At 40.2% G+C, this 24,726-nt stretch overlaps 1 protein-coding gene across 1 annotated transcript; it reads left to right on the forward strand.

The window, feature by feature from the left end:
- The first annotated feature begins 19,865 nt into the window (after positions 1-19,865).
- Positions 19,866-24,678, forward strand: trim35-14 (tripartite motif containing 35-14). The gene is made up of 6 exons (XM_027004063.2): positions 19,866-20,320; positions 22,358-22,453; positions 22,558-22,788; positions 23,432-23,454; positions 23,669-23,784; positions 23,900-24,678. Exons 1-6 carry the CDS (start codon positions 19,925-19,927, stop codon positions 24,406-24,408), a joined length of 1,371 nt encoding a protein of 456 aa, XP_026859864.2. The 5' UTR covers positions 19,866-19,924; the 3' UTR covers positions 24,409-24,678.
- Positions 24,679-24,726: the final 48 nt, after the last annotated feature.

Consider the following 24,726-nt stretch of genomic DNA (forward strand, 5'->3'; position numbering starts at 1 on the left):
CTCTTTGAAAGACTCCTTGGTCCTCATCAATTTGGATTTGAATTTACATCAAACAAATGGTATTATTGGCAATTGACAAATTCACCAGGGCAGTCTCTTGCTCAGCTGTGAGAAGTCTCCACCTACCTCCAGGCTGCCTCCATTCTTTAAAAATGGCCATTACTTACCTATGGTAATCCATTACTGTGGTACAATAAAAATGTAAATAAGAAGTTGAGATTCAGTCTATATGTATCAAAGTAACAGCAAGACAAATGACCAGTTTGCCATTCTGAAAGTATGGCAATGGATGGAACCACGCAACAGCTTAGGAGGCACTAGCTGTCCTGCTTCTCTCATAGTCCTCCCATGTATGATGATGAAGTATTTGTATGGACAGTATGCATGATGAACTAGCGTGGGACCTGCAGGAATAAATAGGATGAACAAACAGGGGACATCTGATGGTGAAAACACTAATGGATGGCTGATATCTGGGAAATTATCGGGATGTGTAATTGGTGGATGTGTGAGAATTATTATGATGGCACCCAGCTCTTCTTTTCGAACCATACTCCTCCCAGTCCACCAAGTATTGAAGCCAGCCCCCTTGTCTCTTGGAGTTAAGCAAGTTGATAACTTGTAGGCCACGCCACTATCCACTTCCGGCAGTGGTGAAAGATCCGAGTGACTGGGATCCTCCAGAGACTGAAACGACTTGCTTCAGAGTATACACATATTATAGGATATTTGGTGACTATAGGATGGGGTGTTTCAGCAGAGGTCAGAAGCTTAAAATGCACTGAAATGGGGCAAGTTCAGTAGAAACATGGCATAGGAGTTTTGGGCATAATCTGCCCAGGGCAGGTAGGTGCTCCAGGTGCAATAGTGATCTTGGTAATAGAGTCAAAGGAATTTCCCAAGTTCCTGTTTAACTTGTTCTGCTTGACTGTTGGACTGGGGGGAGTATCTGGATGTAAGGCTCACCATCCCATTGTGCTTGCTCAAGAACTCCTGCCACACCTGTGATGTGAACTGTACATCCCTGTTCGAGACAATGCCCTCTGGTAGCCCACACTGGCTAAAAAGAAGTGTGGCCATTTTCAGTGTTGTAGGGAGAGCAGGGAGATGCACAAACCAAACCCTTAGAAAATCGGTAGTAGTTATAATAATTCAGATACAGACAGACACTCGCAGATAAAATGAGGTGTGGTTTTAATCACTAAGGGATAATCCAACATGGTAGTCAAAATACAGGCAAGGGTCAGAAACATAATCATAGAGGTAACAAAACCTGAGTGCATCACAAACAGGGTATAAACAGTCCTAGGTCAAAATCCAGAAAGACAATAGAATAAGGCAAATCCAAATGGGGCAAATGAAAACAGAAGTGATTACTAGGACAAAGATCAGAAATAGCAAAAGACAACCAGAAATAACGTTTGGTATGCACTGATGGTTCAAGGGGCAATACTTTGCAGAATTTGTGTGGTAATGGCAGGTATAAATAGGTAGTGTAAATGAATGGCAGGTAATATTAATAGCCTAGTGATGATGAACATGGGTGATTGGCTGGAATGCTGGGAGAAGTAGTGATCCAAGGAATTGGTTGGCGTGACAGTAGTTGTGAGTATGTGTAATAAGGAGTGGTTAGGAAGCGGATGCATACATGGAGAAGAGTGAGATTTATTATGGGCAAATCCAGAATCGTAATTAATAGATGTCACGGTAGGCAGGCCCCCTACCGGGAGGGACACGCCCACCCAAGACAAGGACTGAACCATTAACCTGCCCCGTTCACAATCACCTGCCTTTTGACAGGAGACACCTGCTCCTCGTTACCTGTCATTATATATTCCTGCAGGTTTGGAGAGACAGCGCTGGGCATTAGTGGTCAACACCTCCAGTGTTCGTCGGTGCAACGCTGATTCTACTAAGAGGAGTCGTCTTAGAGTGGTTTCATTTCATTGAAATTCTAATGGAAAATAAAGAACAAGTCTACCCTGTCTCTCGCTTCATCTATGCCACCGCCGTCACAGTAAAATAGTCCAGGGTCATAGAGCCAATGCGTAGAGTGCGAGAATACATCATACACTAAAACACAAGCAATGATAAGAACACTTAACTAACATTAGCCAATAGCAAAACAGGCAGAGAAAACACAAACAGCAGCTAGGATTAACAATGACCAGCATGAAAAACAGGGAACAAGACAGGGTTTAAATGCATATACTAATAAGAATTAACAAGACACAGGTGCTACAAATGATGGGTGGAGAATAAACAAAGCATGGAAGCAAAACAAATACATCTGACAGGGTAACCATGACAATATGGATGCTAGGAGGGGCCAAATGTGACAGTATGGTTTTGTTACCATCTGAGACCAGGAGATCACTGAAGTTAAACGCCAAGGGGCAACCACAATCTCTAGGTGAGAGACAGCTCTTGCCTACAGGGAAGAGTGTGCTGTCTTGCTCCAAGTGCATGTAGCACAAGACACAACATATTTCTCACACCAAAATGGCCCGTACATGTTGTTACATTATGGGGCATGTATAGGCAGGTCAGTGAAGATGATGGTTGGCCTGGTTGAAGTCTCAATCCAGGTCTGACTCAATGGTCCCCAGGAAGCAGAAGGCAGACAGGATGGGATCCAGGGATGTGGGTCTGACATCCACACTGAATTGACATGAGAGGGCATCTGCCTTTTTGGAACCAAGCCTGAGAAATTAAAGTGGGAGAAGACAGACAACTGGGCCTGCCTGGCATTGAGCCTCTTCACTGTCTGTAAATAAGGGAGTTATGTAGCCCCTATATTGCATCTATTGCATCTATTTCCCCCTTATTTTCTGGCCCAATAAACAGATACATTGTTGGTATCTGACTTAGGGAAAGCCTAAAGTGACAGGGTTTGTGGGGTAGGCCAGCTCAGCTTGGATGTCCTTCCTTAGTCCCTCCACGAACACGTCCATAAGGGCCACTAGGTTCCATTGCCTGATGGCTGCCACAATATGGAACTTCAAAGCAAAGTCTGCCACTGGATAAGAGATCAGTATTGGTATTAGGGCTATATTATGGCTCAACCACAAGCCCTACCCCACTTCAGGTGCCTGAATGCTGCTTTGAGCTGGCTATACCTTAGTGGGGAGTCAGTGGTCACCAGTGTGGTGCCCCAGACCTTAGCTCTCCCAGTGAGTGGACTGATGATAAACGCCACCCTCCTGATAGTAGCAACCTATTGTGCTGCCTTGCAAACCAAGTGCTTCAGTAATACACAGATTACTCACTGCACTCCTATCATTGGTCTTTGCATACTGTGACATCCCCGGGTGAGTGAGTTAAGGAGTGAGGTGCGAGTGTCAGGAGCAAACACAATTTAATTCAATAAACCAAAAACAAGGACAAAGGTGTCAAATTGAATAAATGAACACTAGTCAGGTGAGCAGGGAGAATGTCTATAGGCACAGCATAGCATTAGTCTGAATGCAGGTTAATGCAAAGCATCTGCTTGAAAACCTGAGGGAATAAATAGGGTGAAACAAACAGGGGACAGGTGATGGTGATAACACTAATAAGTGGATGATTGGGATCTAGGACGTGACCAGGCAGTGTGATTGGTGGATGTGTGGGAATTCGTTTGCCGGAGTGCCGAGTGTGGTGTGAAAGTTTTGAATATTGAAATGTGTGGAAACAGGTAAACAGTTCTTTATGGTTATAGGAAATGTGTGTGTTTTCAGGAATGACTGTAGGGTATGGGTTTGTCCTAGAGGCACCAGTTTAAGCAATCAAGAAAAACTGCAAAATATTGGAATCATATACTTAACAGCCCTATAATCGTATATTTAACAGCCCTAAATACACATTGTGGCAACTTTCAAATTTTCAAAAACTTTCTTGAGAACAATTGAGTCTAAATGTCAAGTGGGATAAGCACATTATCAGCAATACACTTAAAGCCATTAAGAAATTGTAGCCTACCACACTACTGCAATTTCACTACTGCACTACTATGCACTACCAGTATTGTGTGTGTGTGTGTGTGTGTGTGTGTGTGTGTGTGTATGTGTGTGTGTGTGTGTGTGTGTGTGAGTAAAATATATTACATGTTTTAGGTCAGTATATAATGGCTGAAATAAACACCAGGAGTTCTGACACTTATGAAGCACTTCAGGTAAACACATACACACATACATACACACACACACACACACACACACACACACCCTTTACTCTGCTTGTGCCAAAGTTTGCGATCAGTCTACATGTCTCAAAGTTTGCGATCAGTCAAACCACACCTGCTGTCCCATTGTCTAAACTCATCATCAGACTGTTCCCTGTGGAAAGTGTATATGTATCAATTGCTATCTGTACTGTAAAGGGACTGATGGGTAACATGAAAATTAACACCACTATTAAAATTACTGTCACACACAAATCTTCACCAGCACCTATACAGACAGTCACACTCATTCTGGTCATATTCTGATCATACTCAAAAGCCTTCTCTTCTCTGTCTGTCACACACACACACAATGTAGAAAAGCGGGTGAAAGAGACAAGCATAGAACAGAAGAAAAGAGAGGGGAGGGTGAACACATGTGCTCCTTTCTCCCACTTTATCGTGCTTCTCTGCTCAGGAGCCTGCCTATATCTCAATGCCTACTCGGACTTCAGTGCATCTCTGAGAGCAGGTTACATTACTGAGGCCTCTGGGGTGGTATGGGGAGCTCAAACACAACCTTCATTTGGAGCTGACAATTAATCTCCAGCCACATGCCTCTCTGGTCCTGCACTGGAGCGTGGCGTGCCTCAACCTATTACACTCTCTCGTACACATCCACAAGCATGTGCACTTTTTCTCATTAATTTATTACAAGCTTGTTCTTAGTTTAGATATGTCAGATATAGCATGCTTTCTCAGCAATGGCTTTGCATAATCAATTGCACTAGTAATCTTAAAAAAAATTAAGTACATTTTTAAAGTTTCATTTTTTATATGAAATTACAATGAGAGTAGGTGAGTGATGAGTTGCAGAAAATAAAGAACTAGTAGGCCTTTGACATAGTCATAATAAATCTGTGTGTGTGTGTGTGTGTGTGTGTGTGTGTGTGTGTGTGTGTGTGTGTGTGTGTGTGTGTGTATCAAAGCCTTACCATTCATTAAAAAAGGCATATTCATTATGAACATGCACAAGTGAGTTGTTGCCCACAAGGGTGTTATAACTGTTGCACAGAGCAAAGGCAAAATGATCACGATCAGCATGTACTAATGTACTAATATTTCATTATGACTTTATGACATGACTCAAACACTAAAACTATATATCAAGGTGAGCCAAGCACCCAGCATGAGGGAAATGCCTGTTCACACACACACACACACACACACACACACACACACACACACACACAATGCTGTGTATTGCCAGTTGTCCGGCTCTTAGAGCCTGTTGCTTGTATCTGCTCTCAAATGCCTTTGTTTCTGCATTCTCAATGCTTTTAGCTGCTACTGCTGCTTTGTCAGTTTGCTTTTCTTTTGAGTACACTCGAGTCAAGTGGTGTATGAGAATAAAGACTCTTCTGACTTTCACGTGCCTCTCACTCCCTCCTTGCTGCCAATGTCACACTATAACATCAAATCTGCTGTTTCTTTCTTTCACTCTCCCTGCCTTTTCCTCTACAGTGGAAAGGAACAAAGATCAATTCTGAAATTAATCTCCTGCTGGAGGGATTAAGCCTCAGATGAGTCTCCACATCCTAAACTCCCAGAGATATACTGCCAATACCTCACAAAGAACACGAAGTGACGGTGGGGGTTTTCTTCCTTTTTTGTGCTATTTGTTCGCATATTCCACATTAACACTCTCATTAACACATGTCCTTATGCTCACCTGTCCATACAGAAGGAGAGGATAAAACAGAGAGGCAGCTATTGTAAGATACTATATATTTAAAACTATATCTAAGATTTACAAAAACAGTAATAAAATTTCCCATAGCATTAAAAAAGCTCTATCTATCTATCTATCTATCTATCTATCTATCTATCTATCTATCTATCTATCTATCTATCTATCTATCTATCTATGTCTGTCCTTCTATATCTCTAGATTGTAAGAGGTATAATTCATTCTATATAAACTGATCTGCATGATCTGTAAAGTTTTTCAATTGTACAATTGTTGTTGTTTTTGTTTCGTTTTTTTAAGTTTATCTTGACCATGTTTTTGGGGGCACATTTTAAATGCCATATTATTAAAATATAATTACAGATATATATTAGTCTCTCTAAAATTGCATACTCAGCGACAGAGAGAGAGAAATAATTTCCATAGCAGCATAAAGTTTGGCCTTACAACTAGATGCCGTTATATCATAAAGAGAGGGCAAATTCTTCTTAAACCTGTATTTGAGTAGAAAGAACCAAAGGTTCTCCTTCTCATTTTGTCATGCCCAAATATGAATGACAGAGGTGTAGTCAGAGCATTCCGTAGACCCCCTGTAGCTAGACTTAGCATGAGTGTAGTAAAAGCGGAGTAGAAAGATTTACAACAAAACATAACCTCAGTAAGACAGAAATACCTTCATTCAGTCATGCAATTACTTGCAGAAACTAAAATCACTACAAGACTATGAATTCTAGGATGATACTGTTTAATTCATGAATAAAAATATGAATGCAATAATCCCAAATGCCTTTTCAAAATTCCAACTGCCTTTTCACCATAATGAAAATCTGTTGGAACTAAAGCAGAACTGCAGGGCTCTGCTTTAGGCTTACCTATTCATTTCTGTGCTCATTGCCTGACTGCACATGAAGCAAATCCCTGGAGGATGATGTTTTGGTAGTCAACCCTATATGTTCATTTGTACTGACAATCGATCTGAACTCAGAGGTTCATGTGATTGAATGCATGATCATATAAACAAGAAGCCCCATGGCCCAGTTCTCTGTAATGTCTAAATCTCTGACCCTTAAAATCATGCTTATTTTTGTATTTGCAAAATGGGGGGAAAAAATCAATTTCTGGAATAATGGATATGTTCATGTAAAGTTCAAGCGTAGCTTCAGCACAACCTCTCTGCTAGGCTATACCCGAATTGAGGTAGTGGATTTCTGTCTCTGCCTTTTTAGTTGCCCCTATTTTGCTTGGTTTACACAAACTGTGGCCCAGGGACTGCACTACTGCACCTAACGTATAGCTAGTATTTGCAATTATCCTACTGATACCTATAGACTACACACACAGGGGTAGCACAACTCAGGCATGTGTTTAGATGTTAGCATCTCACTAGTGAACTGATCTACCAATGGATTATACTTTCCTCACACATCGAAACTCAAGTCTCGCCTGATCTGACACAAGTGTGCCTTCCCAAAGGGGATAGTTGAGCTAAACTGCAGTATGCTCCTCCAGCCTACCTCAACAGTAGGCAGGAGAAATGGGAACGTTCAAATATGCCTCCTGGTTTTATACCTGGAAGCATGTTTGTATGTGTTTGTGTCAACGTGAGACAAATCCAGAGCGAGAGATATAGATTGTATGTGTAGGCTCCACTAATGAGGCCCAGAAAAGATCTACTTCTTAACATCAACGGTCATGATCATGTGAACTTTAACCGGGCAGTGATTCATCTGGAGACTCTCAAACAACAGACAGTCGGAAATCTCTAAACAAATACCACACAAACACATCACTTGTGCGCCTGAAGGGAGAAGAAGGGAGTGGAGATGAGGACATGCACGTGTGTGTGTGTGTGTGTGTGTGTGTGTGTGTGTGTGTGTGTGTGTGTGTGTGTGTGTGTGTGTGTCCACATGTGTGCAAAGTTTCTAAGTTTCAGAGTCCATTTAATTAACAATGATCTATCTCCAGTTATTTTTCCACTGTGAGTAATCCATTGAGGGCGCTTCACCCTTCCCCGCCAATGCGAAATATGTGATCAGGGCAATCTCTATAATCAATAGTGCTAATATCCATAATAATCTTCTTATGGAGAGGGGCTCTGCTACACATTCAATAACGTGTGACCTTCAGTGAGCCCCAGACTGACTACCAACACCAACAAAACAATTATGCCTCTCACAGGCTCTCACCTAACCACGCAGCCATTATGAACAGAAGGGAATGTAGCTGCTCACCAAACAGTGAGCTGTACAGGGATCAAAGCCCTGCCCTCATTGCATCCAATTAATAATTACAGAGCTGGCCTTCACATTTTAAAGTCTTTGTCACTCCCAATCTCATTCTCTCTGTCAACAGAACTAAAATAAAGAACATAGGTAAACTAATGAACTCCAAACATTCATTACAGGGACAATGCTTTCCATAAAAGTAAGTTGACTAAATGCTGTCACGCTTGTCTAAACATTTCAGTATTTGTTTCCATTCCTACAAACAGCAGACACGGATGCAGTGGGCCAATTTACTATCTCAGAGGCTGTCAATTCCCCCTCATCTCCCAACTTCAGTCTTGTTGTATTTTGGGAGTTAGAGAAATGGTATTACATTACTAGGAACACAGCAAAATCTCCAGTGCTCAAATAACTGGTATACTGCTCATGTATGTCGACCTGGAATTAAATGAGCACTATAGGGATCAATTCATTAATCAAGATTTTGCTGTGGATCAACATGCATTGTGCATTATGACAAACTTATAAAACATCCACAATTCATATTACACCAACACTGTTACAGTGTAAATGTAACATTAATTACAGTGTATGCACTGAGTAACCATGCACTAGAACTCTACTCTGTACAGTGTACACTTCAATACTTTATCATTATGTATGTTCAAGGTATTGAGGCACTGTTACACACTATTACACCACTTCAATACGTTATCATTATGTATGTTCAAGGTATTTGAATTTGAAGTTGTCAAAGGCTGATGAAGTATTTTGAAGCATGCATCAGTGTATAAGTACATTCACCACAAATCATAAGAAGGCTCGGATCTAACCTCCAAGGTTCACACAGTGAATCTTAAGATTATACATTTAAAAACCATTTGACTGTTTGGATATTTTTTTCATTCATTTAGCTGACACTTTTATCCAAAGCAACTTACAACTATGACTGAATACAACTTGAGCAATTGAGGGTTAAGGGCCTTGCTCAGGGGCCCAACAGTGCCAACTTGGCAGCAACCTTCCAAGAACATGTGAAGTACCTTAACCACTGAGCTACCACTGCATAAGTTTTAATGAGTGAGCCTTGGAAATTACATGAAATTATTTGGTATAATATATTAGAATTCTATTCCTTGTGTGCTTCTAGATATGATTGAATTATCTGAATAATTTTCAGGCTGCAACATTCATATCAGTACATCATTACTGACGCCCACGGGGCTGGAACATGTAGCGCCTGAGGCCTAACAGATGTAGCATTAGGCATATTGGTTTCCCCCATTTTGAAGAATCGTTATAAAGACAACATTGCCTCTACCATTCATAAAATCAACACTAATTAAGAAAGATCGATATGCCTGCTAATTTCATTCCAAGGTAGAAACAGAATAATTAAGATTAATATTTTAGAATCTTACATACTTTACCAATGAAAGCAATTAAGATTCTCTCATTAGTTGGTTTATCGGGGCTGGCAAGTGTCATGGAACGCTCGCCTCCTGCGAGGCATGTGGTTTGTTCATAGCCACACCTGCACACACCTGTATTGTGTTATTCTTTGTGTATTTAAACTCTTGTCGTTGTGTGCAGTGTTGTCGGTTATTGTTGGCGTAATGTGTGAACGTTAAATGTTTTTCTTGCCGTTGTTAAATGTAATCGTGTTTGTTTATGTTTCAATTAAATGTTTGTCCATGTCGAAGAGAGTCTGTGCGTCCACACGTTACAGCAAGAAACTAATATAGCAACTATGAGAGCTACTATCTAATCTAGAAAACTCATAGACCAATTTAATCAGAGGTCTTTCAATCAGAAACATTAGGTTTTCTTTAACCATAAAATGTTTCTGGTTAGAAATCAAATTTAGTACTTTGCCTATCACTGCAACATGTTTTGTCATTATCTACAAAGGACAAAGAAAAAGTCAATCCCATATTCTGTAATTTTACACACATCTGGAAATATATAAGGCATGATCATGAAGACATGGGTAAAAATAGGACACAACACCTTTAAGACATGTGGGACAATGATCAGGTGATAATTGAAAACAAACTCCAAAATGCCCTATTTATAATCAGTATGGGATATAAAGGAAAGTAAACTTAAATGTTAAATGTTGCTATAGAGGCCAGAGAAGGGGGAACATTATTAATAGGATCCAGTCTAACTTAGTTGTAATGACTAAGTGGTATGAACTTATACTGAATTTGTACTGAACATATACTGAAAAGACACCAATTACATTTACATTTACAGCATTTAGCAGCCGCTCTTATCCAGAGCGACATATATTACATATGTTTAATGAGGCGCTTTCTCAAATCAAGGAGCCTCATCAACAGATCCTGTAAAAAAATCAGTAAAGAAATATAAAGAACCTGCTGGACAGCCAGATTGATCCTCTACCAATGACTCTTGAATTTTGTTTTAGGGACATCACTGCTGTTCTTCTTGCTATTGCTAAGATTGTACACTAACTAATTAGATCCCAGACAAAGTCACTTCACACCATCACACAGTGCACTGTGTCTACATTATAATATTGATATATAATATAACCTCCTATTTTTTTCTTTCTGTTCCTTTTCTTTTTGCTTTCTTATGCTCAGTTTTTACAATGGCATACCAGGAAAATCAATTTTAAAATAATTAATAAAATAAGGATTGGAGGTCCTTTTCTTTAAAGAGCAGAGTATATAGCAAGCAATCAACAGTAAGTGGTTCTCATTGTTTTAATAACTTTGAGCCTCTGAACTATTTATTCAATCATAATATACTTCTCTTTAAATATGTCAGAGGGTATTCATTTAAGGACTGTAATTAATGTTTTATGTTTGAGTACAAATAATGAGAGTCATTATTAACCAAAGGGTTAATAACCTTGGAACTCCAAGGTTTCGGATGCTCAATCCTCTCTCTTGTAATTATACTTTCATATTAGTGTCAATATAGTTGATGAATAATTCATAGTACTTTCTGAATCATATGGCATTAGACTAATAACTGATAAATAACTTAAAAACAAACCTGGAAATGAAGAGGATAATGTATTATTAAAGCCCTGGATGCATCAACTGTCCCATATTAATTGCTCTCCTAGATTAAAAGGTATTAAGATACAGAAGGTAAAAACTGACTTTAGATCATTTGGTATGATCTTTCCACTCGCCCTAAATGCAACAAGCCAAACAAATTACCGAACAAATTATCCATGTAATACTGTGTCAAGCATCTGGGAACCATACTGGGAGCTTTAATTGGGAGCTGAGACATTCCAGTCCAGGACCCCTGGCAGCGTGTCTCTGTTTCTGCCACACTATATCCGCTGACGGGGACGGTAACCATCCAGTTACCTGAGCAACGACTTCCCCCTCTATTCATCGGTGAGAGAGGCTGTGAGCAAAGAGGAGCGCGAGGGTGGTGGGAGAGTGAAAGGATTGTGAATGGGTCTGCCTTCAACACCGGCAGAAGCCACTGTGCTCAGTCCCACACACAAACAGTCCCATTCAGTGGTTCTCTTTACCCACCCCCTCCAACACTGGCCCCACTGTTCACTTAATAATACCTCTGTATCTGCCCCACTGTTTACCAAATAATGCCCCAGTACCCCACCAGCACAAAGCTGAATTCTCTGGCTAGGGTTCTGCATGACCACCCTAAGTAAATCCGCTGCGACCACAGCAGGAGTTTCCGGAATTCTCAGTCCATACTTTAGCACCGACCTGCACATTTGCACACAGCTCTCTGCACTGTGCGAACGACGGCAATTACAGTATGTGTGTTTAATATTTCAGAAAGCAATAAAGCTGACCTTCATTAGACTTCACAGGCACTTCAAGAAGTCTTTTTCTTTTTCAAGGTCTGTCTGCAGGAGTCGACTACAGGAAGAGATGTACCACGCTGCACTACTCTGATGGGACCTCAGAAGCAGTGTGCACAGGAAAAACCTGACAGTCTCCCCAGTATGAAATAACAACTGCAGTGCTAAATTAACACTTACAATACTCATTTTTGTCCAGCTGGGCTTATAAGCTCTGTAGGTGTTAATTCAACATGGGGATTTTGCTGTGTGCCTTCTTCAAAGGCACAGCAGCAAGGGGAAAGGGGAAAACAGCAGCTCTCTAGAAGCTACCAATCAATGTCCCTGCTGCTCCATCTGAAATTCCAATCAGCAGCATCTGGTTCTTGATGTGTGAAGTCTGAATCTACGGAGCTTCTGCCACCAATCCACAGCCACCCAAACACTCCTCGCGCCGCCCTGGTGAAATAGCACAGGGTATCATTATTTTCAGCATGCATGCTGAGTAAAGTCAGTCTGAGTAAAGCATGTTAATTTTATATCAAAAGCTTGTTTTAGCTTAAAAACAATGTCGGTTGTATCCAGTTCCCACCCACACCACAGCACATTTTCAAGCTGCCAATCATGCAACATAGCAGGGCAGCACAAAACTCGCAGAGATGTACCAGTCCCTTTCAACTGACTAAGGTTGTCCTATATCTGCTGAGGACTATGACATACTTCACAGCAAACTACCACTGCTCTTGTGGCCTGTTGGCCAGTGTCAAAACACAAGGTCATGATTATAAAGCAGAATGTAAAGCTGAACTATTTACAAACCCCATAAAGTGCAGTTATTGTTATTTAAAACTGAAAGTATCTTAAAATGACATTCACTAACCAATGCTTATAGCACCAGTTGTATTTAAAGCTGGCATCTCTTTGGTTGTCCCTCTAGGAACATGACTGTGTTATAAACACTATAGATATGCTAATTTTAAAAAAATAAATAAAGAAATGTTATGTGGTTGATCATTCATTTAGGTTAAAATAGCCTGCTATTAATGCTACTAGTAGCCGCTTTCAGTATACTTAGATGTGTTATGCCAACATCCGTACAAAAACTAACTGTACTTTCTTTTCACTTGTCATCTCCACTGCTCCCGCCATCTTTGACAAGTCGCTCCAGACCATTCATGACACGCAGCTGGCTTGCGGAAAGGGAGCCAGCTACAGAAACATGCTCACCGCTCCGCCACCCTCACAAAACCGCCAGGTCACCTCGACATCCGCACTCCTAAAATAACCGGCAGCACTGAGTCACACGGCCCAGCCGCATTCAGTGCCCACGCGCTCGGTGAGGCGTCTGCTCTCCTGTACGAGCCTCCTGTGGGCCGCAGAGACTGAGTGCCGACTCTCCTTCTAATGGAGCCCAGTCTCACACAGCTCTTGGAGAACACACTCATCTTTACATGCTGACAGCGGACGCAGCCGCCTTCTGCTCAGATAACATCACCAAAGAGAGACAGGTGGGGAACTAATAAAGACAAAAACAAACCAGGAAGAACCATCTGATGATTATTCTGTATGTGTGTGTGTGTGTGTGTGTGTGTGTGTGTGTGTGTGTGTGTGTGTGTGTGTGTGTGTGTGTGTGTGTGTGTCTATCTATCTATCTATCTATCTATGTCACTGTTTTAAAAGAGAGATGAAATGGCACCAAAGAGTGGATGGGTTTGAATTGCGCTGCTGTTCCGGTCAGCTTCAGTTTATTCATCTGAGGTCACTCCCTTAATCTCTATTTGAAGTATTTGGTAAGGTGGGCGGGGCTTGGGGAGGCTTGTGGGAAAAGAGCACACCAAGTAACTTGGCTGTAACTGGAAGTATGGAAGCTGGAAGTATGGAAGCTTGAAGCGTGTGACTCACAAATCTGGTTCTCATCCAACCACCTAGAGCCTCCCCCAGACTTACCACTCTCCCCCCACATGTCCCTCTGCATGTGTGCATGAGTGCACACCCTCCCACCACAGAATTACAATTTTCAATTATCATGTTTGATCAGACTTCTGGTAAACCTTTTAAAATTGCTTTAGAAGGAACTTCTTAGAAATACCATTGCTTATTAGTGCTTTTTTCCTGCTTGTTCTACTTGTCCTTGGCTCATCAGATCTATCTGCCTTTGGGCAACATTGTGAATCCCTCCTCAGTTTCCAGAACTAGAACATGACTGCAATGGAGAAAATGGATCTTTAGTAAGCAGGAGCAGGTCTTGGGAAATTGTGCAATTAATCCAATTTGCATGGAAGTCTGAAATAATGTAAGATGCAGAAAAGGCAACTTGGTCTGATCAAATAGACATTTAGTTCTGGTAAGTGGGTGAAGATAGCCGTCACAAATGCTGAAATGCACAGAAATAGCATATCAATACGCTCCAATACATTTGCTAATGAGAGTTGCTTTGAATATTTCATCAGAGACTGAGTTTTGATAAGACCAACTGCCACGCCATCGCTCAACTACTAAATTAAGTACACTAGTGTGAAGAGAATCAAGAGTACACCGGTGTGAAGAGAAGCAGTTCTAGTTTCTAGTTCTAGCTCTAACCCCAGTGTATCAATAATTCCAACCATATAAATTACTCTAATTTAACTAAAGCCAGTGCATATTTTCCTCATACAGGCTTGCAGTCAAGGCGTGGCATACATTACTTCTTACAATGATCAATTTCTTCCTCTGTAAAACTTGCACTGTGACAAAATAAAAGTCATGTCATTTGGGAGGGAAAAAGAGTCAAAAGAAAATTAAAAACAGTGAGACACTGAAAGTAAACTGTGAAATTAGCCTGTGCCTGAGCGGGTTTACTCTGGGCACTTGGGGTTCCTCCCACATTCCAACGACAATGTGTTTCTAAATTGGCCTTGTGTATGTGAGTGTTCTGCAAGTGGTTGTTCTGGTTGGATCCTGCATGTGCTTCTGGGAAAGGCTCTGTGACCCTGAATTGGATTAAGTGGTTTAGAAGATGAATGAATGTGTTAGTAGACACCTCTTTCTCTGTTCACTTACTTCCTGTTTTACTTTACCTTTCGCTCCATAGGAGCAGTGCAAGTATACTACAGTTACGTAATAATAACTAAAATTGTAACAAACCTTAGTGTTACATATTTATGAGAGATGTATGCACAATAAGACTAAAGATATAACACTACCATTATTGTATTGACATTTTCTAGATAATATGTACACCCCGCCATCACACATGCACACAAACACATACACACACACACACACACACACACGCGCACACACACACACACATACACACACACACACACATACACACACACACACACACACACACACTATGTGGAGACCTTTTTTGATGCCAAATCAAGAGCCATTTGGCATGGATACACACTGACATCTAGTGGACTTAAGAGTGGTGGTTTGAAGAATACAAACCCATAAGGTTTCTTATAGCAGAGGCCTTAAACTCATGAATCCAATTTCTAGTCATGAATTTTGTTATTACTGGTAGCTAACTGAACATTTATTCTAATTCACTGCCTACACTGCCATCACATCTGACTCCTTGGTAAAGACATAAAGCTTAGTTGTTGTTGTTTTTTAATTCAGCAATAAAAGGTTAGACTGTAACAACTAGAACAAGCATGTACTGGAGCAAAATGTAATATGCAAAAGGTTATAATGCAACAAGTTAAACCAGAATGCTTTTCCTTTAAAAACAAATAGCCAAGTCTTCATGGTGAACAGGCAGACAGCTTTTTACAGATGGAACATGATAATGTTGTTTTAGTGGCCAGTTTTAATGGCTGCACAGAGTTGGCCAATAGTGGAAAATGTCTGTGAAGTTCATTTTTGGGTAATGAAACAGATGCTCTCAGTGGGGTTTAAATATAGACCTTGACCAGGATGAAACATCAAATTTATGGTTCCTTTCCTTGGTAGACCATTTGCAGATTTGCAGAAGTTAAAAAAAAAAATAGATTGGTCATATTCTGTAAGCAAGGCTTTTTGCTGATACTTTTGTAGACCCATCAAAGTGAATCAGTTCACCATTACCTTTAGTTAAAAACAACCCCATATCATGATGGCACCTCCATCCTGCTCTTCAGTAAATGGGATGCAGTCCTCCTTAAACCTTTCTCCTGCTCTTCAGAGACATCTCATTGATAGATCTCTCTATATCTACAAGCTTGACACATCTGTCCACATATCTCTGTTAAACCACTCTGGTAAAAACATTCAGATTCTGCTAAAAACTGCTATCATGGATGATTTTCTTTTACAATATGGGTTTCACTATACATTTTCTGAGCACAAATAAAGCTTTGGATATTCTTCCTGTAGTGTTCTTCTAGAAAGAGGCCTATTCTTAGATATGTCAAAGACTGTCTCTCTGTCTGTCAAACCCATGCATTTCAGCCACAGTCTAAAGTAACAGGTATTCCTTGGACTTCTAGAGCTTTATCAAGTACAATATATCTTTTTTCCTGATTGCCTAGAGCATTTTTTCTTACTTGCATGTTGCCTTGCCCTGTTTGGTAATGCTTCCAGTAAAATGAAACCAAAAACTGTACAGGGTGGGGATTTTTGCTATCACTATCCAGCTACTATTATAGAAAGAAAATAGATGGAACTGAACTCAATCGTGCTTTTAAAACAGCAGATAAGTACAACAAATATTCTCCAGTAATGGCAGAAGGACGCTCACTCCTGGAGGAGGAGTTCAAGTGCCCTATATGTTGTGACATTTTTAAGGGTCCTGTGGTGCTGAAATGCAGTCACAGTCTTTGTGAGGAATGTCTGCGGGAGTACTGGGGCACTCAGGCCGTGTTGCAGTGTCCCGTGTGTAGGACACACCAGCTCACCAGACGAGCCCACCAGGAGCCTAGCTTTCACCAGCCTCAGTGAGAACTTTAAAAACAGAAAATGTGCATCTGCGGCAGTTGACATCTGCCCTGAGCACGACGAGAAGCTCAAACCCTTCTGCTTTGAGGATAAACAGCCCATCTGTGTGGTCTGTTACACTTCAAAGAAGCATGAAAATCACAAATGTTCTCCTGTCATCGAAGCAGTCTAGGTACTGAAGGTGAGGAATTTTTGAAATGAAACTGTGGTCTGCTAAAAACTGATCTTGCATATTTTGTCAATAATTCCTAAGGATGCTGTTTATGATTCTAGGAGAATTTCAAGGAGCAAATCGGGACTCTAAGTGTAACCCTTGATGGGATGAGTGAAGCACAGGACAGTTATAAAGAAGAGGCTGAGCAAATTATGGTGAGTAGGGCTATCAATTTAGGTCCTAGCACTATATCATCAAGGTCTTGATAAATAAGGCCAACAGAGCGAGTGATAATCTTCTAAAGTTGCAGGTAGTCTTAGATTCATAGAATCTCTTTTTTTCAGGGTGAGATAAAGATAGTAGAATACAAAATCAAGATAGAATTTGAGAAATTTCATCAGTTTCTCAGAGAGGAAAAGGAGGCCAGGATCACTGCACTGTGGAAAACGAATAAAATAAAAAACGGGCACATTCAAGCCAGAATTGATAAGCTGTCCAAGGACATTTCGGCTCTCTCTGAAAATATTGTATTTCTCTGGCAGCAGATGAAGTATGAGAACATTGCATTCCTGAAGGTATTACACAGATAATCAGTGAATATGAATTAATTTGCTTCCTTTCCAAGGATTATGAAAGCACCAATGAAACAAAAAATTATTTAATCTTCGCATTAGGAAATAAATTGTCCTATCAGAAGTAATCATGGACTCTGACTAATCAAGCAAACCAAAAATTCAATGAGGGCATGTGTTCTAACTGAACATCAAAAGAAAGGGCAAACCCACAAAACCAGTATTACACTTTATACACTACTCACATGCAGTCTGACAGCATGCACCCACTGCTTCTCATTGATTAATTCATTATGGCTGGACTGCCCAAATAAGCTGACTAATAATTTTTCTCTCCTATTCTTCCGATACTATAAACTGAATGCAAATTCAAAAAAGCAATAGAGTTTGGATATGACATAATAGATCTTACATAAGTTTGATGGCAGCTTCAGTCCTCTAAAAAATCTTTGACTGATGTCAATTTATGGTATTTAAAGTTGCATTTTTACTTCGTTATGTAAAATTTGGTGACACCATGCTACTGACATTAAAGCTTTTTGTTAATGCAGTTTCCACCAAGCACACAAAATGTAAATGTATTCTCATATAGATTCACAAGAGCATTGTAACCAATGCATTACCGTTACCTTCCAGACACATTAACAGCATACAGTAGTAGGCAGAGTATTGCTGAAAATCTTGAGTTGATGCATGAAGGCCTAACATTGCACATTTTCTTGTATTTTCATGTTTTTTAGTTCTTGTAGACATACTCTGAAAACCTTAAGAGGTAAATGTGTTATCTTCTGAACAGTGCAACTGAGTACATTATTTTTTGTCTGATTTTTGCTTGTTCATGAATTTTACAATCAGTGAGAAACATAATTAATTTCAAATTGATTCATTTCTTAGTCTATTTTGATTTTAAAAAGGCCTACCTAACATTTACATATTTAATTATTGTTACAGATTAGAAAAGCCTGTACCTCTCATGCAAAAACTGGATTCAGAGACAAAGATAGATGAGATGAATTACATTCAAACCCTGTTCTTCTCGGTTTGGGCCAGAATGCAGAATCTAATTCCAAATGGTAGGTGTCTTTCACACTGTATCCAGTTTTCATTCTTTTGCCCAGTTCTTAGAAATCAATTTAACTTTCTTTTGCTTTTTACACACCACTTAAACTAGTTTATATTGTTTATATAGTTTATTTTATTGAAGTGATTTTATCAAGAGTCAGTCTCTCTCTCTCTCTCTCTCTCTCTCTCTCTCTCTCTCTCTCTCTCTCTCTCTCTCTCTGTGTGTGTGTGTATGTGTGTGTGTGTGTGTGGGTGTGGGTGTGGGTGTACTCTTCATACATGTAGAAAGAGATGGAACCAACATCCAAGGGGAAAAGGTGCATATTGAAAAAAGGCCTGATATTTTAAAAGAGTCACTATATGTGGTTGTGAAGTAATTCCGCATTTTTAATCAAGCACTAGTGTGTCTGCCTAGTTGCATCATTTAAGACGCCCTCAAGGACCACTAAGCACCATATTTTAGAGACATTCCTAATGTTTAACGTGACTGCATGTTCAATGGTATTGTAATAGACGTATAATTTAAGTATGTGGGTTATGCTGTCACCAACTTTGATAAATACAGGAAGGTCCAGTTTAGTGGCAAGAGTAACCAGCACCACACCACAAGGTGTGTTGAAAACGTGGTTTGAAAAACGATCAAAATGTATTTAGCCTGTCCTGTCACGCAGATTTAGACGCTTCGATCTCCTGTAGTTACCTCTGCCACTAAAATCACCTTGGCCATTTTTTTGTTTACCAGTGTGTCTCTTGACTTCACTACCAGAACGCAGAATTTTGTAATGGATGTTTGAAGTTGAAATAGCCTGACCAGCTATTCGTGCAAAGAATTACCAATTATGTGGCACAATTATACTCCACTTCTCTAATAAATCTAAAGGCACTTCTGCACTGCATTTTTGTAAATCGCTCTCGATAAGAGAGGCTGCCGAATGTCATAAATGTAAATGTAATTCAAAGGTTTATCTTCATTGATTTAAGGTCTCTTAAACTCATTTTGTATTTTATATATTTCGTTTGATATGTTTTTATGCTTGCATTTCTACCTGCCTAGAACACTGAATAATTACCCTGTGTAATAGAACTGTGCAAAAAAATCTGGCTTTCTCTGCTTGGTAACGCTTCCGGATAAACGAAACCCGAAATTGTATGGGGCGGGGTTTTAGCTAGCCTATCGGTAAGGGGTGGGGGTTTGCTAGCCTATCAGGATCTAGATTTTGATGTTTCGTCACACCTTTCTGTTGGAGAGGAAGGGGAAGTGTCCTGCTCCTAAAAACCAGCTTTCAAATAAGTACAACAAATATTCTCTAGTAATGGCAGAAGGACGCTCACTCCTGGAGGAGGATTTCAACTGCCCCATATGTTGTGACATATTTAAGGGTCCTGTGGTGCTGAAATGCAGTCACAGTCTTTGTGAGGAATGTCTGCGGGAGTACTGGGGCACTCAGGCCGTGTTGCAGTGTCCCGTGTGTAGGAAGGAGTGCTCACCAGACGAGCCCACCAGGAGCCTAGCTTTCACCAGCCTCTGTGAGAACTTTAAAAACAGAAAATGTGCAGCTGCGGCAGTTGACATCTGCCCCGAGCACGACGAGAAGCTCAAACTCTTCTGCTTTGAGGATAAACAGCCTATCTGTGTGGTCTGTTACACTTCAAAGAAGCATAAAGATCATCACTGTTCCCCTATTGTGGAAGCAGTGGAAGACTTAAAGGTGAGAAAGTTGGTTAAGATGCTATACCGGCAGATGGACACTTTGTACATGATAGAGGCATGTAGACCTACATGGTACTTTTGTAAGCAGATGCAAAGGTTTTGTGTTGGGAAAAGGCATACAGCAAAAGAAAACTGATGACGGACCAGAAGTTATCTTGGATTTATTTTATAATTATTAGCTGTTTTCCAATTTAGAATGTATTAGGTTGGTTTATAAATTATGGGTTTGAGTGACTAACACAAAACAACTGAATGGTGGCTAGAGAGTCCACCTGATTTTATATGTTTATACACTCTTTCCCTGACTCAAGGTTCTGGGGATTATGAAATTAGTTGATTAGTTAGGCTATACTGTCCACAGTAGCCTGAATTTGTGCATATGTGTGTCACCCAATAGGCTTTCTGGCTGCTGCTGGTTTGTTAATTTTGAGGTGAATGATTACTTGTGATATATACCTAATGGCTGTGTCAACTGAAGGCCAGGGCATAGATCCTGTTTGGTCTTGTGTCTACAGTTGTGTGCTCTAAACCTGCAAACCTCTTAGGTCCTAATTAGTGAGTCACTCTGTTTAGATGCGTCTATATAGGGTTGGCCCCAAAACTCAAATACACTTGGCTTCCAGTTGAAAAGTCCAGTGTTCTAGTATGAAATACCCATTTCACTGCTAGTACATCTTGTGACCAAAAATGAATGACTCCAGTTCCCACTCTCTCGACCATAGAGGCGTTAACTCCTATCTGCCAAGGGCTGATGTGGCTATTGGTTTTGTTCCAACCATCAAGGACACACCTGGTACAACTAATCTACTGTTTGAAGACTAAGATTAACAGATGAAGCAAGTGGATCTAGGTGTACTTCAGTTTGACTGGAAAGAACCTGTTGTCACTGGCCCTTTGCTAAATAAAATTGGCTTAGTCCACATGTTTGCTCTGTGTGTGTGTTTGATAGTGTGTGGTAGTGTGTGTGCATGTGCAGGTGCAGTTGGATTTAAAATGGGTTTGTCTATATACAATGCATATTTCACAATGTGAATCTCACTCTCAGCAAGCTTTGCAACCCCACTTATTTATTTATAATTGATTTGATTTATTTATTTTTACTTGGTTGTCTTTACATATAAATAACACCCTCTCTCAATTTCCATATTGTACTTGAAAGTGACTTCAATTAGTGGGAAACCAAGCACTAATAAGGGGTGAGATAATTTCATATTTATTGTACCAAAATATAAATACCAAATAAAAACCTTAGAAAAATAGAAGAGTGGATGAATTACTTCCTCAAGTACTTTCAGAAACAAGATTACAAGTAACTACTTCACACAAGACAATAACAATTAAAGCTTAATTTAACAAAGCTTCACCAACAATAGTTGCACTAAAAATCAGTGAAATCCTTGACTCTAAAATTTGCATTCCAGTAGTGGAATTCAACCAGATTTTCAGAACATAATGCAAAGGTATACACTCCTGAATAAAATGCAAATATTAATAATCCCAGTTTTTCCTGCTGTCTCTCTAACAAAACGTACTGTGAAATATAGTAGTAATGTTCACCACACTTTTACACCTAAAGAATTGAAAATGCTAAATTTTTAGAGCATATTACTCAGTATGTTTCCAAACAAAATATTCTAAATGGGCTCAGTATCCTAACAGGACTGCAGCAGTCAGGCATTCATGTTAACTATTGATGTTTTGTAGTCTTTGTTTTGTTTGTAGTAAAGAGATTAATTAAAATGGAGTAAAAAAAAAAAAAAAAAAAACACTAATGAATTTGCACATTTTTTATCACTTATCTAAAGCCACTTAAAATTGTGAGTGAATACACTATGAGCACCTGAGGATTAAGGGTCTTGCTCAGGGGCTCAACTTGTCACTGGTGGGGCTTGAACCAGCAACCTTCTGAGGAGTAATCACCTACCTTAACCACTGAGCTACTGCTGCCCTGGGACCCTCTTTAATCAAAGTTATCAGATTAAACTTTTAGTATAGTTTTTTAACCATGAGTCGTGTGTTTTATGCCTCATTACAGGCAGAAGTGAAGTCAGGCATTTCTGGTCTGCGGCACAACCTTCAAATTCTGAATAAATCTAAAGCAGAATATGAACTCCTGGCAGAAACTATAAAGGTACCTGCAGTTAAGATTTTATTTTACACACACACACACACACACACACACAAACAAACAAACAGGTACTTAAACAGAACCATGTCTGCTGCTACTGCTTTTAGGATGAGAGACAGAATGTGGAGAAGATGCTTAGGCAAGAGTTTGACAGCCTTCATCAGGTCCTTAAAGAGGAAGAGGAGGCCCGAATTTTGGCCCTGAGAGAGGAAGAGATGAAGAAATATGAGAAGACCAAAAAAAGAATTGAGAAGTTGTCGTCTGAAATCTTAAACCTCTCTATGACCATCCAAGTGTCCAGCCAGAAGATGGAGATGGACGAGATCACTTTTCTCCAGGTAAGACACAACTGTCTCTTAGCTAGTTCTCCTCTGGCTAGAGCATGGCTTACTGCATGTGCCTAGTCAGTCAGGTTGGACTGCAATCAAGATATCCATAGGAATTAACATCCTACTTTTTTGACCGATTTTTAAGTAATAACCATAATGAGGCCCTCAAAGCATTATCATTGCAACAGACATTCAGAGATATTCCAAATTAGTTTTAACTGTTGGTTTGCATATGGAGTATGCGTAAAGGTCATGTGGAAGAAATGATACATTATGAGGTGTCTGAAGCAGGTCTTTTTATTCAAATATATGAATGGGAGCTTCTCTGACAGAGCTGCTCAACCAAGACTACAGAGCAGAGGCTTTAAATACTACACAGGGCAAAGGCACAATGTGGTGAAATGACAGATTAAGTTGCATGTATAAGATATCCATTCAAGCCTCTTTATCCAAAGTCCCAAATGTAAGAGGTGGACGTGTAGCAACATCCGGTCAGTTCGGAATATGTAAAAGAGGATAAGAAGAATGTTCCTGCTTCTGGAATGGTAACAAAAGAAATGCACAATCTAAATTTAAAAATTGAGCAGCATTGGGGTTGTTTCCCATATGTAGTTTTAATTACTATATTTTTTCTCTTTTTTCATTATTTCAGCACTATGCCAACAATCACTATAGGTGAGTAGGGTTTATCTCTTCTCTAGTCGCTCCTTTGTACTTTTCTCTGTCTGCAGTATATTTATTCTGCTTGTAAGAACAATTTGACTACATGATGAGTAGTCTAATTTCTTAATAACTTGACATCAGACTCAGTGGCCTTACTTCAAGCTGCTCGGTGGACTAAGTTGTCATGTGTGTTGGCTACATGTGTTCTGTTCACTTTGTGATTTAGCCCAGCCAAGTACATGCTCCCTGAGCCTGACATGATCTCGGGAATAGACACAGCAAAACATCTGAGATTCCTGAATCTCAATTTACAGGCAAAGATGTGTGAACTTCTCAAAGACCGTGAGTGTCAGCGCAATGATGATGCACAACTGCTTACATCTCAACTGTTACAATTCATCCTCTAGTACAAAAGTCTAAGAGCAAATGAGGATTAATCCATGTGGTCTCTCATCAGCTCCCCAGTTGGTGACTCTTGACCCAAACACAGCTTCCAATAAGCTGGTGGTGTCTGAGGACATGTGCAGTGTGTTCTACGTGGAGCAAAAGCTGACAGTGCCTGATAACCCAGAGAGGCTGTATGTGGGGGTGCTGGGCTCTCAGGGCTTCAGGTCAGGCCTGCACTGCTGGGACGTGGAGGTGGGGGACAATGACCACTGGACAGTAGGTGTGGTCAAGGAGTCCATAGAGAGGAAGAAGCTACTGAAGATGGACCCGTGCAGTGGAATGTGGAGTATTCGCTTCACCAGCGGGAAGTATCGCGTCGGGGTGAAGGCTCGGAAGGAGCTCAGCCTGCCAGAGAAGCCACGGGTCATCCGAGTCCTGCTGGACTGTGACAGCGGCACAGTTACATTCTCTGATCCCTCCAAAGGGCCTTCTGTGTACACCTTCACTGATACATTTACAGAAACACTGTTTCCTTACTTTAATACTGCGAGTACTGTTTGCCCACTGCGCATCTCCTAACCAGGAGGCCTTACTACATTTTTTATTGGTTTTTATTTGGCTCTATTGCATCAGTGCTGTTTTTTGAAGTGCCACAAGATGGCAGCACACACAGATTTTGCAAGTGTTAAGAGAATGCAAGCCCTACTATTCCAGTGTAAACCTGAAATTTTAGATGTATATAAAACAAACAGGAATGGCAAGCAAATTGCCATTGTCCTTTGATATTACTGAAAAATCTATACAATAAAGGTGAAATACTAAGTAAATAAAATCCCCAATTCCCAGCATATACACTTTCTGAAAATGACTTCAACATGAACTGATCTGAGTAAATGC

The sequence above is a fragment of the Electrophorus electricus genome, chromosome 2 (assembly GCF_013358815.1).
Source record: "Electrophorus electricus isolate fEleEle1 chromosome 2, fEleEle1.pri, whole genome shotgun sequence".
Lineage (NCBI taxonomy): Eukaryota > Metazoa > Chordata > Actinopteri > Gymnotiformes > Gymnotidae > Electrophorus > Electrophorus electricus.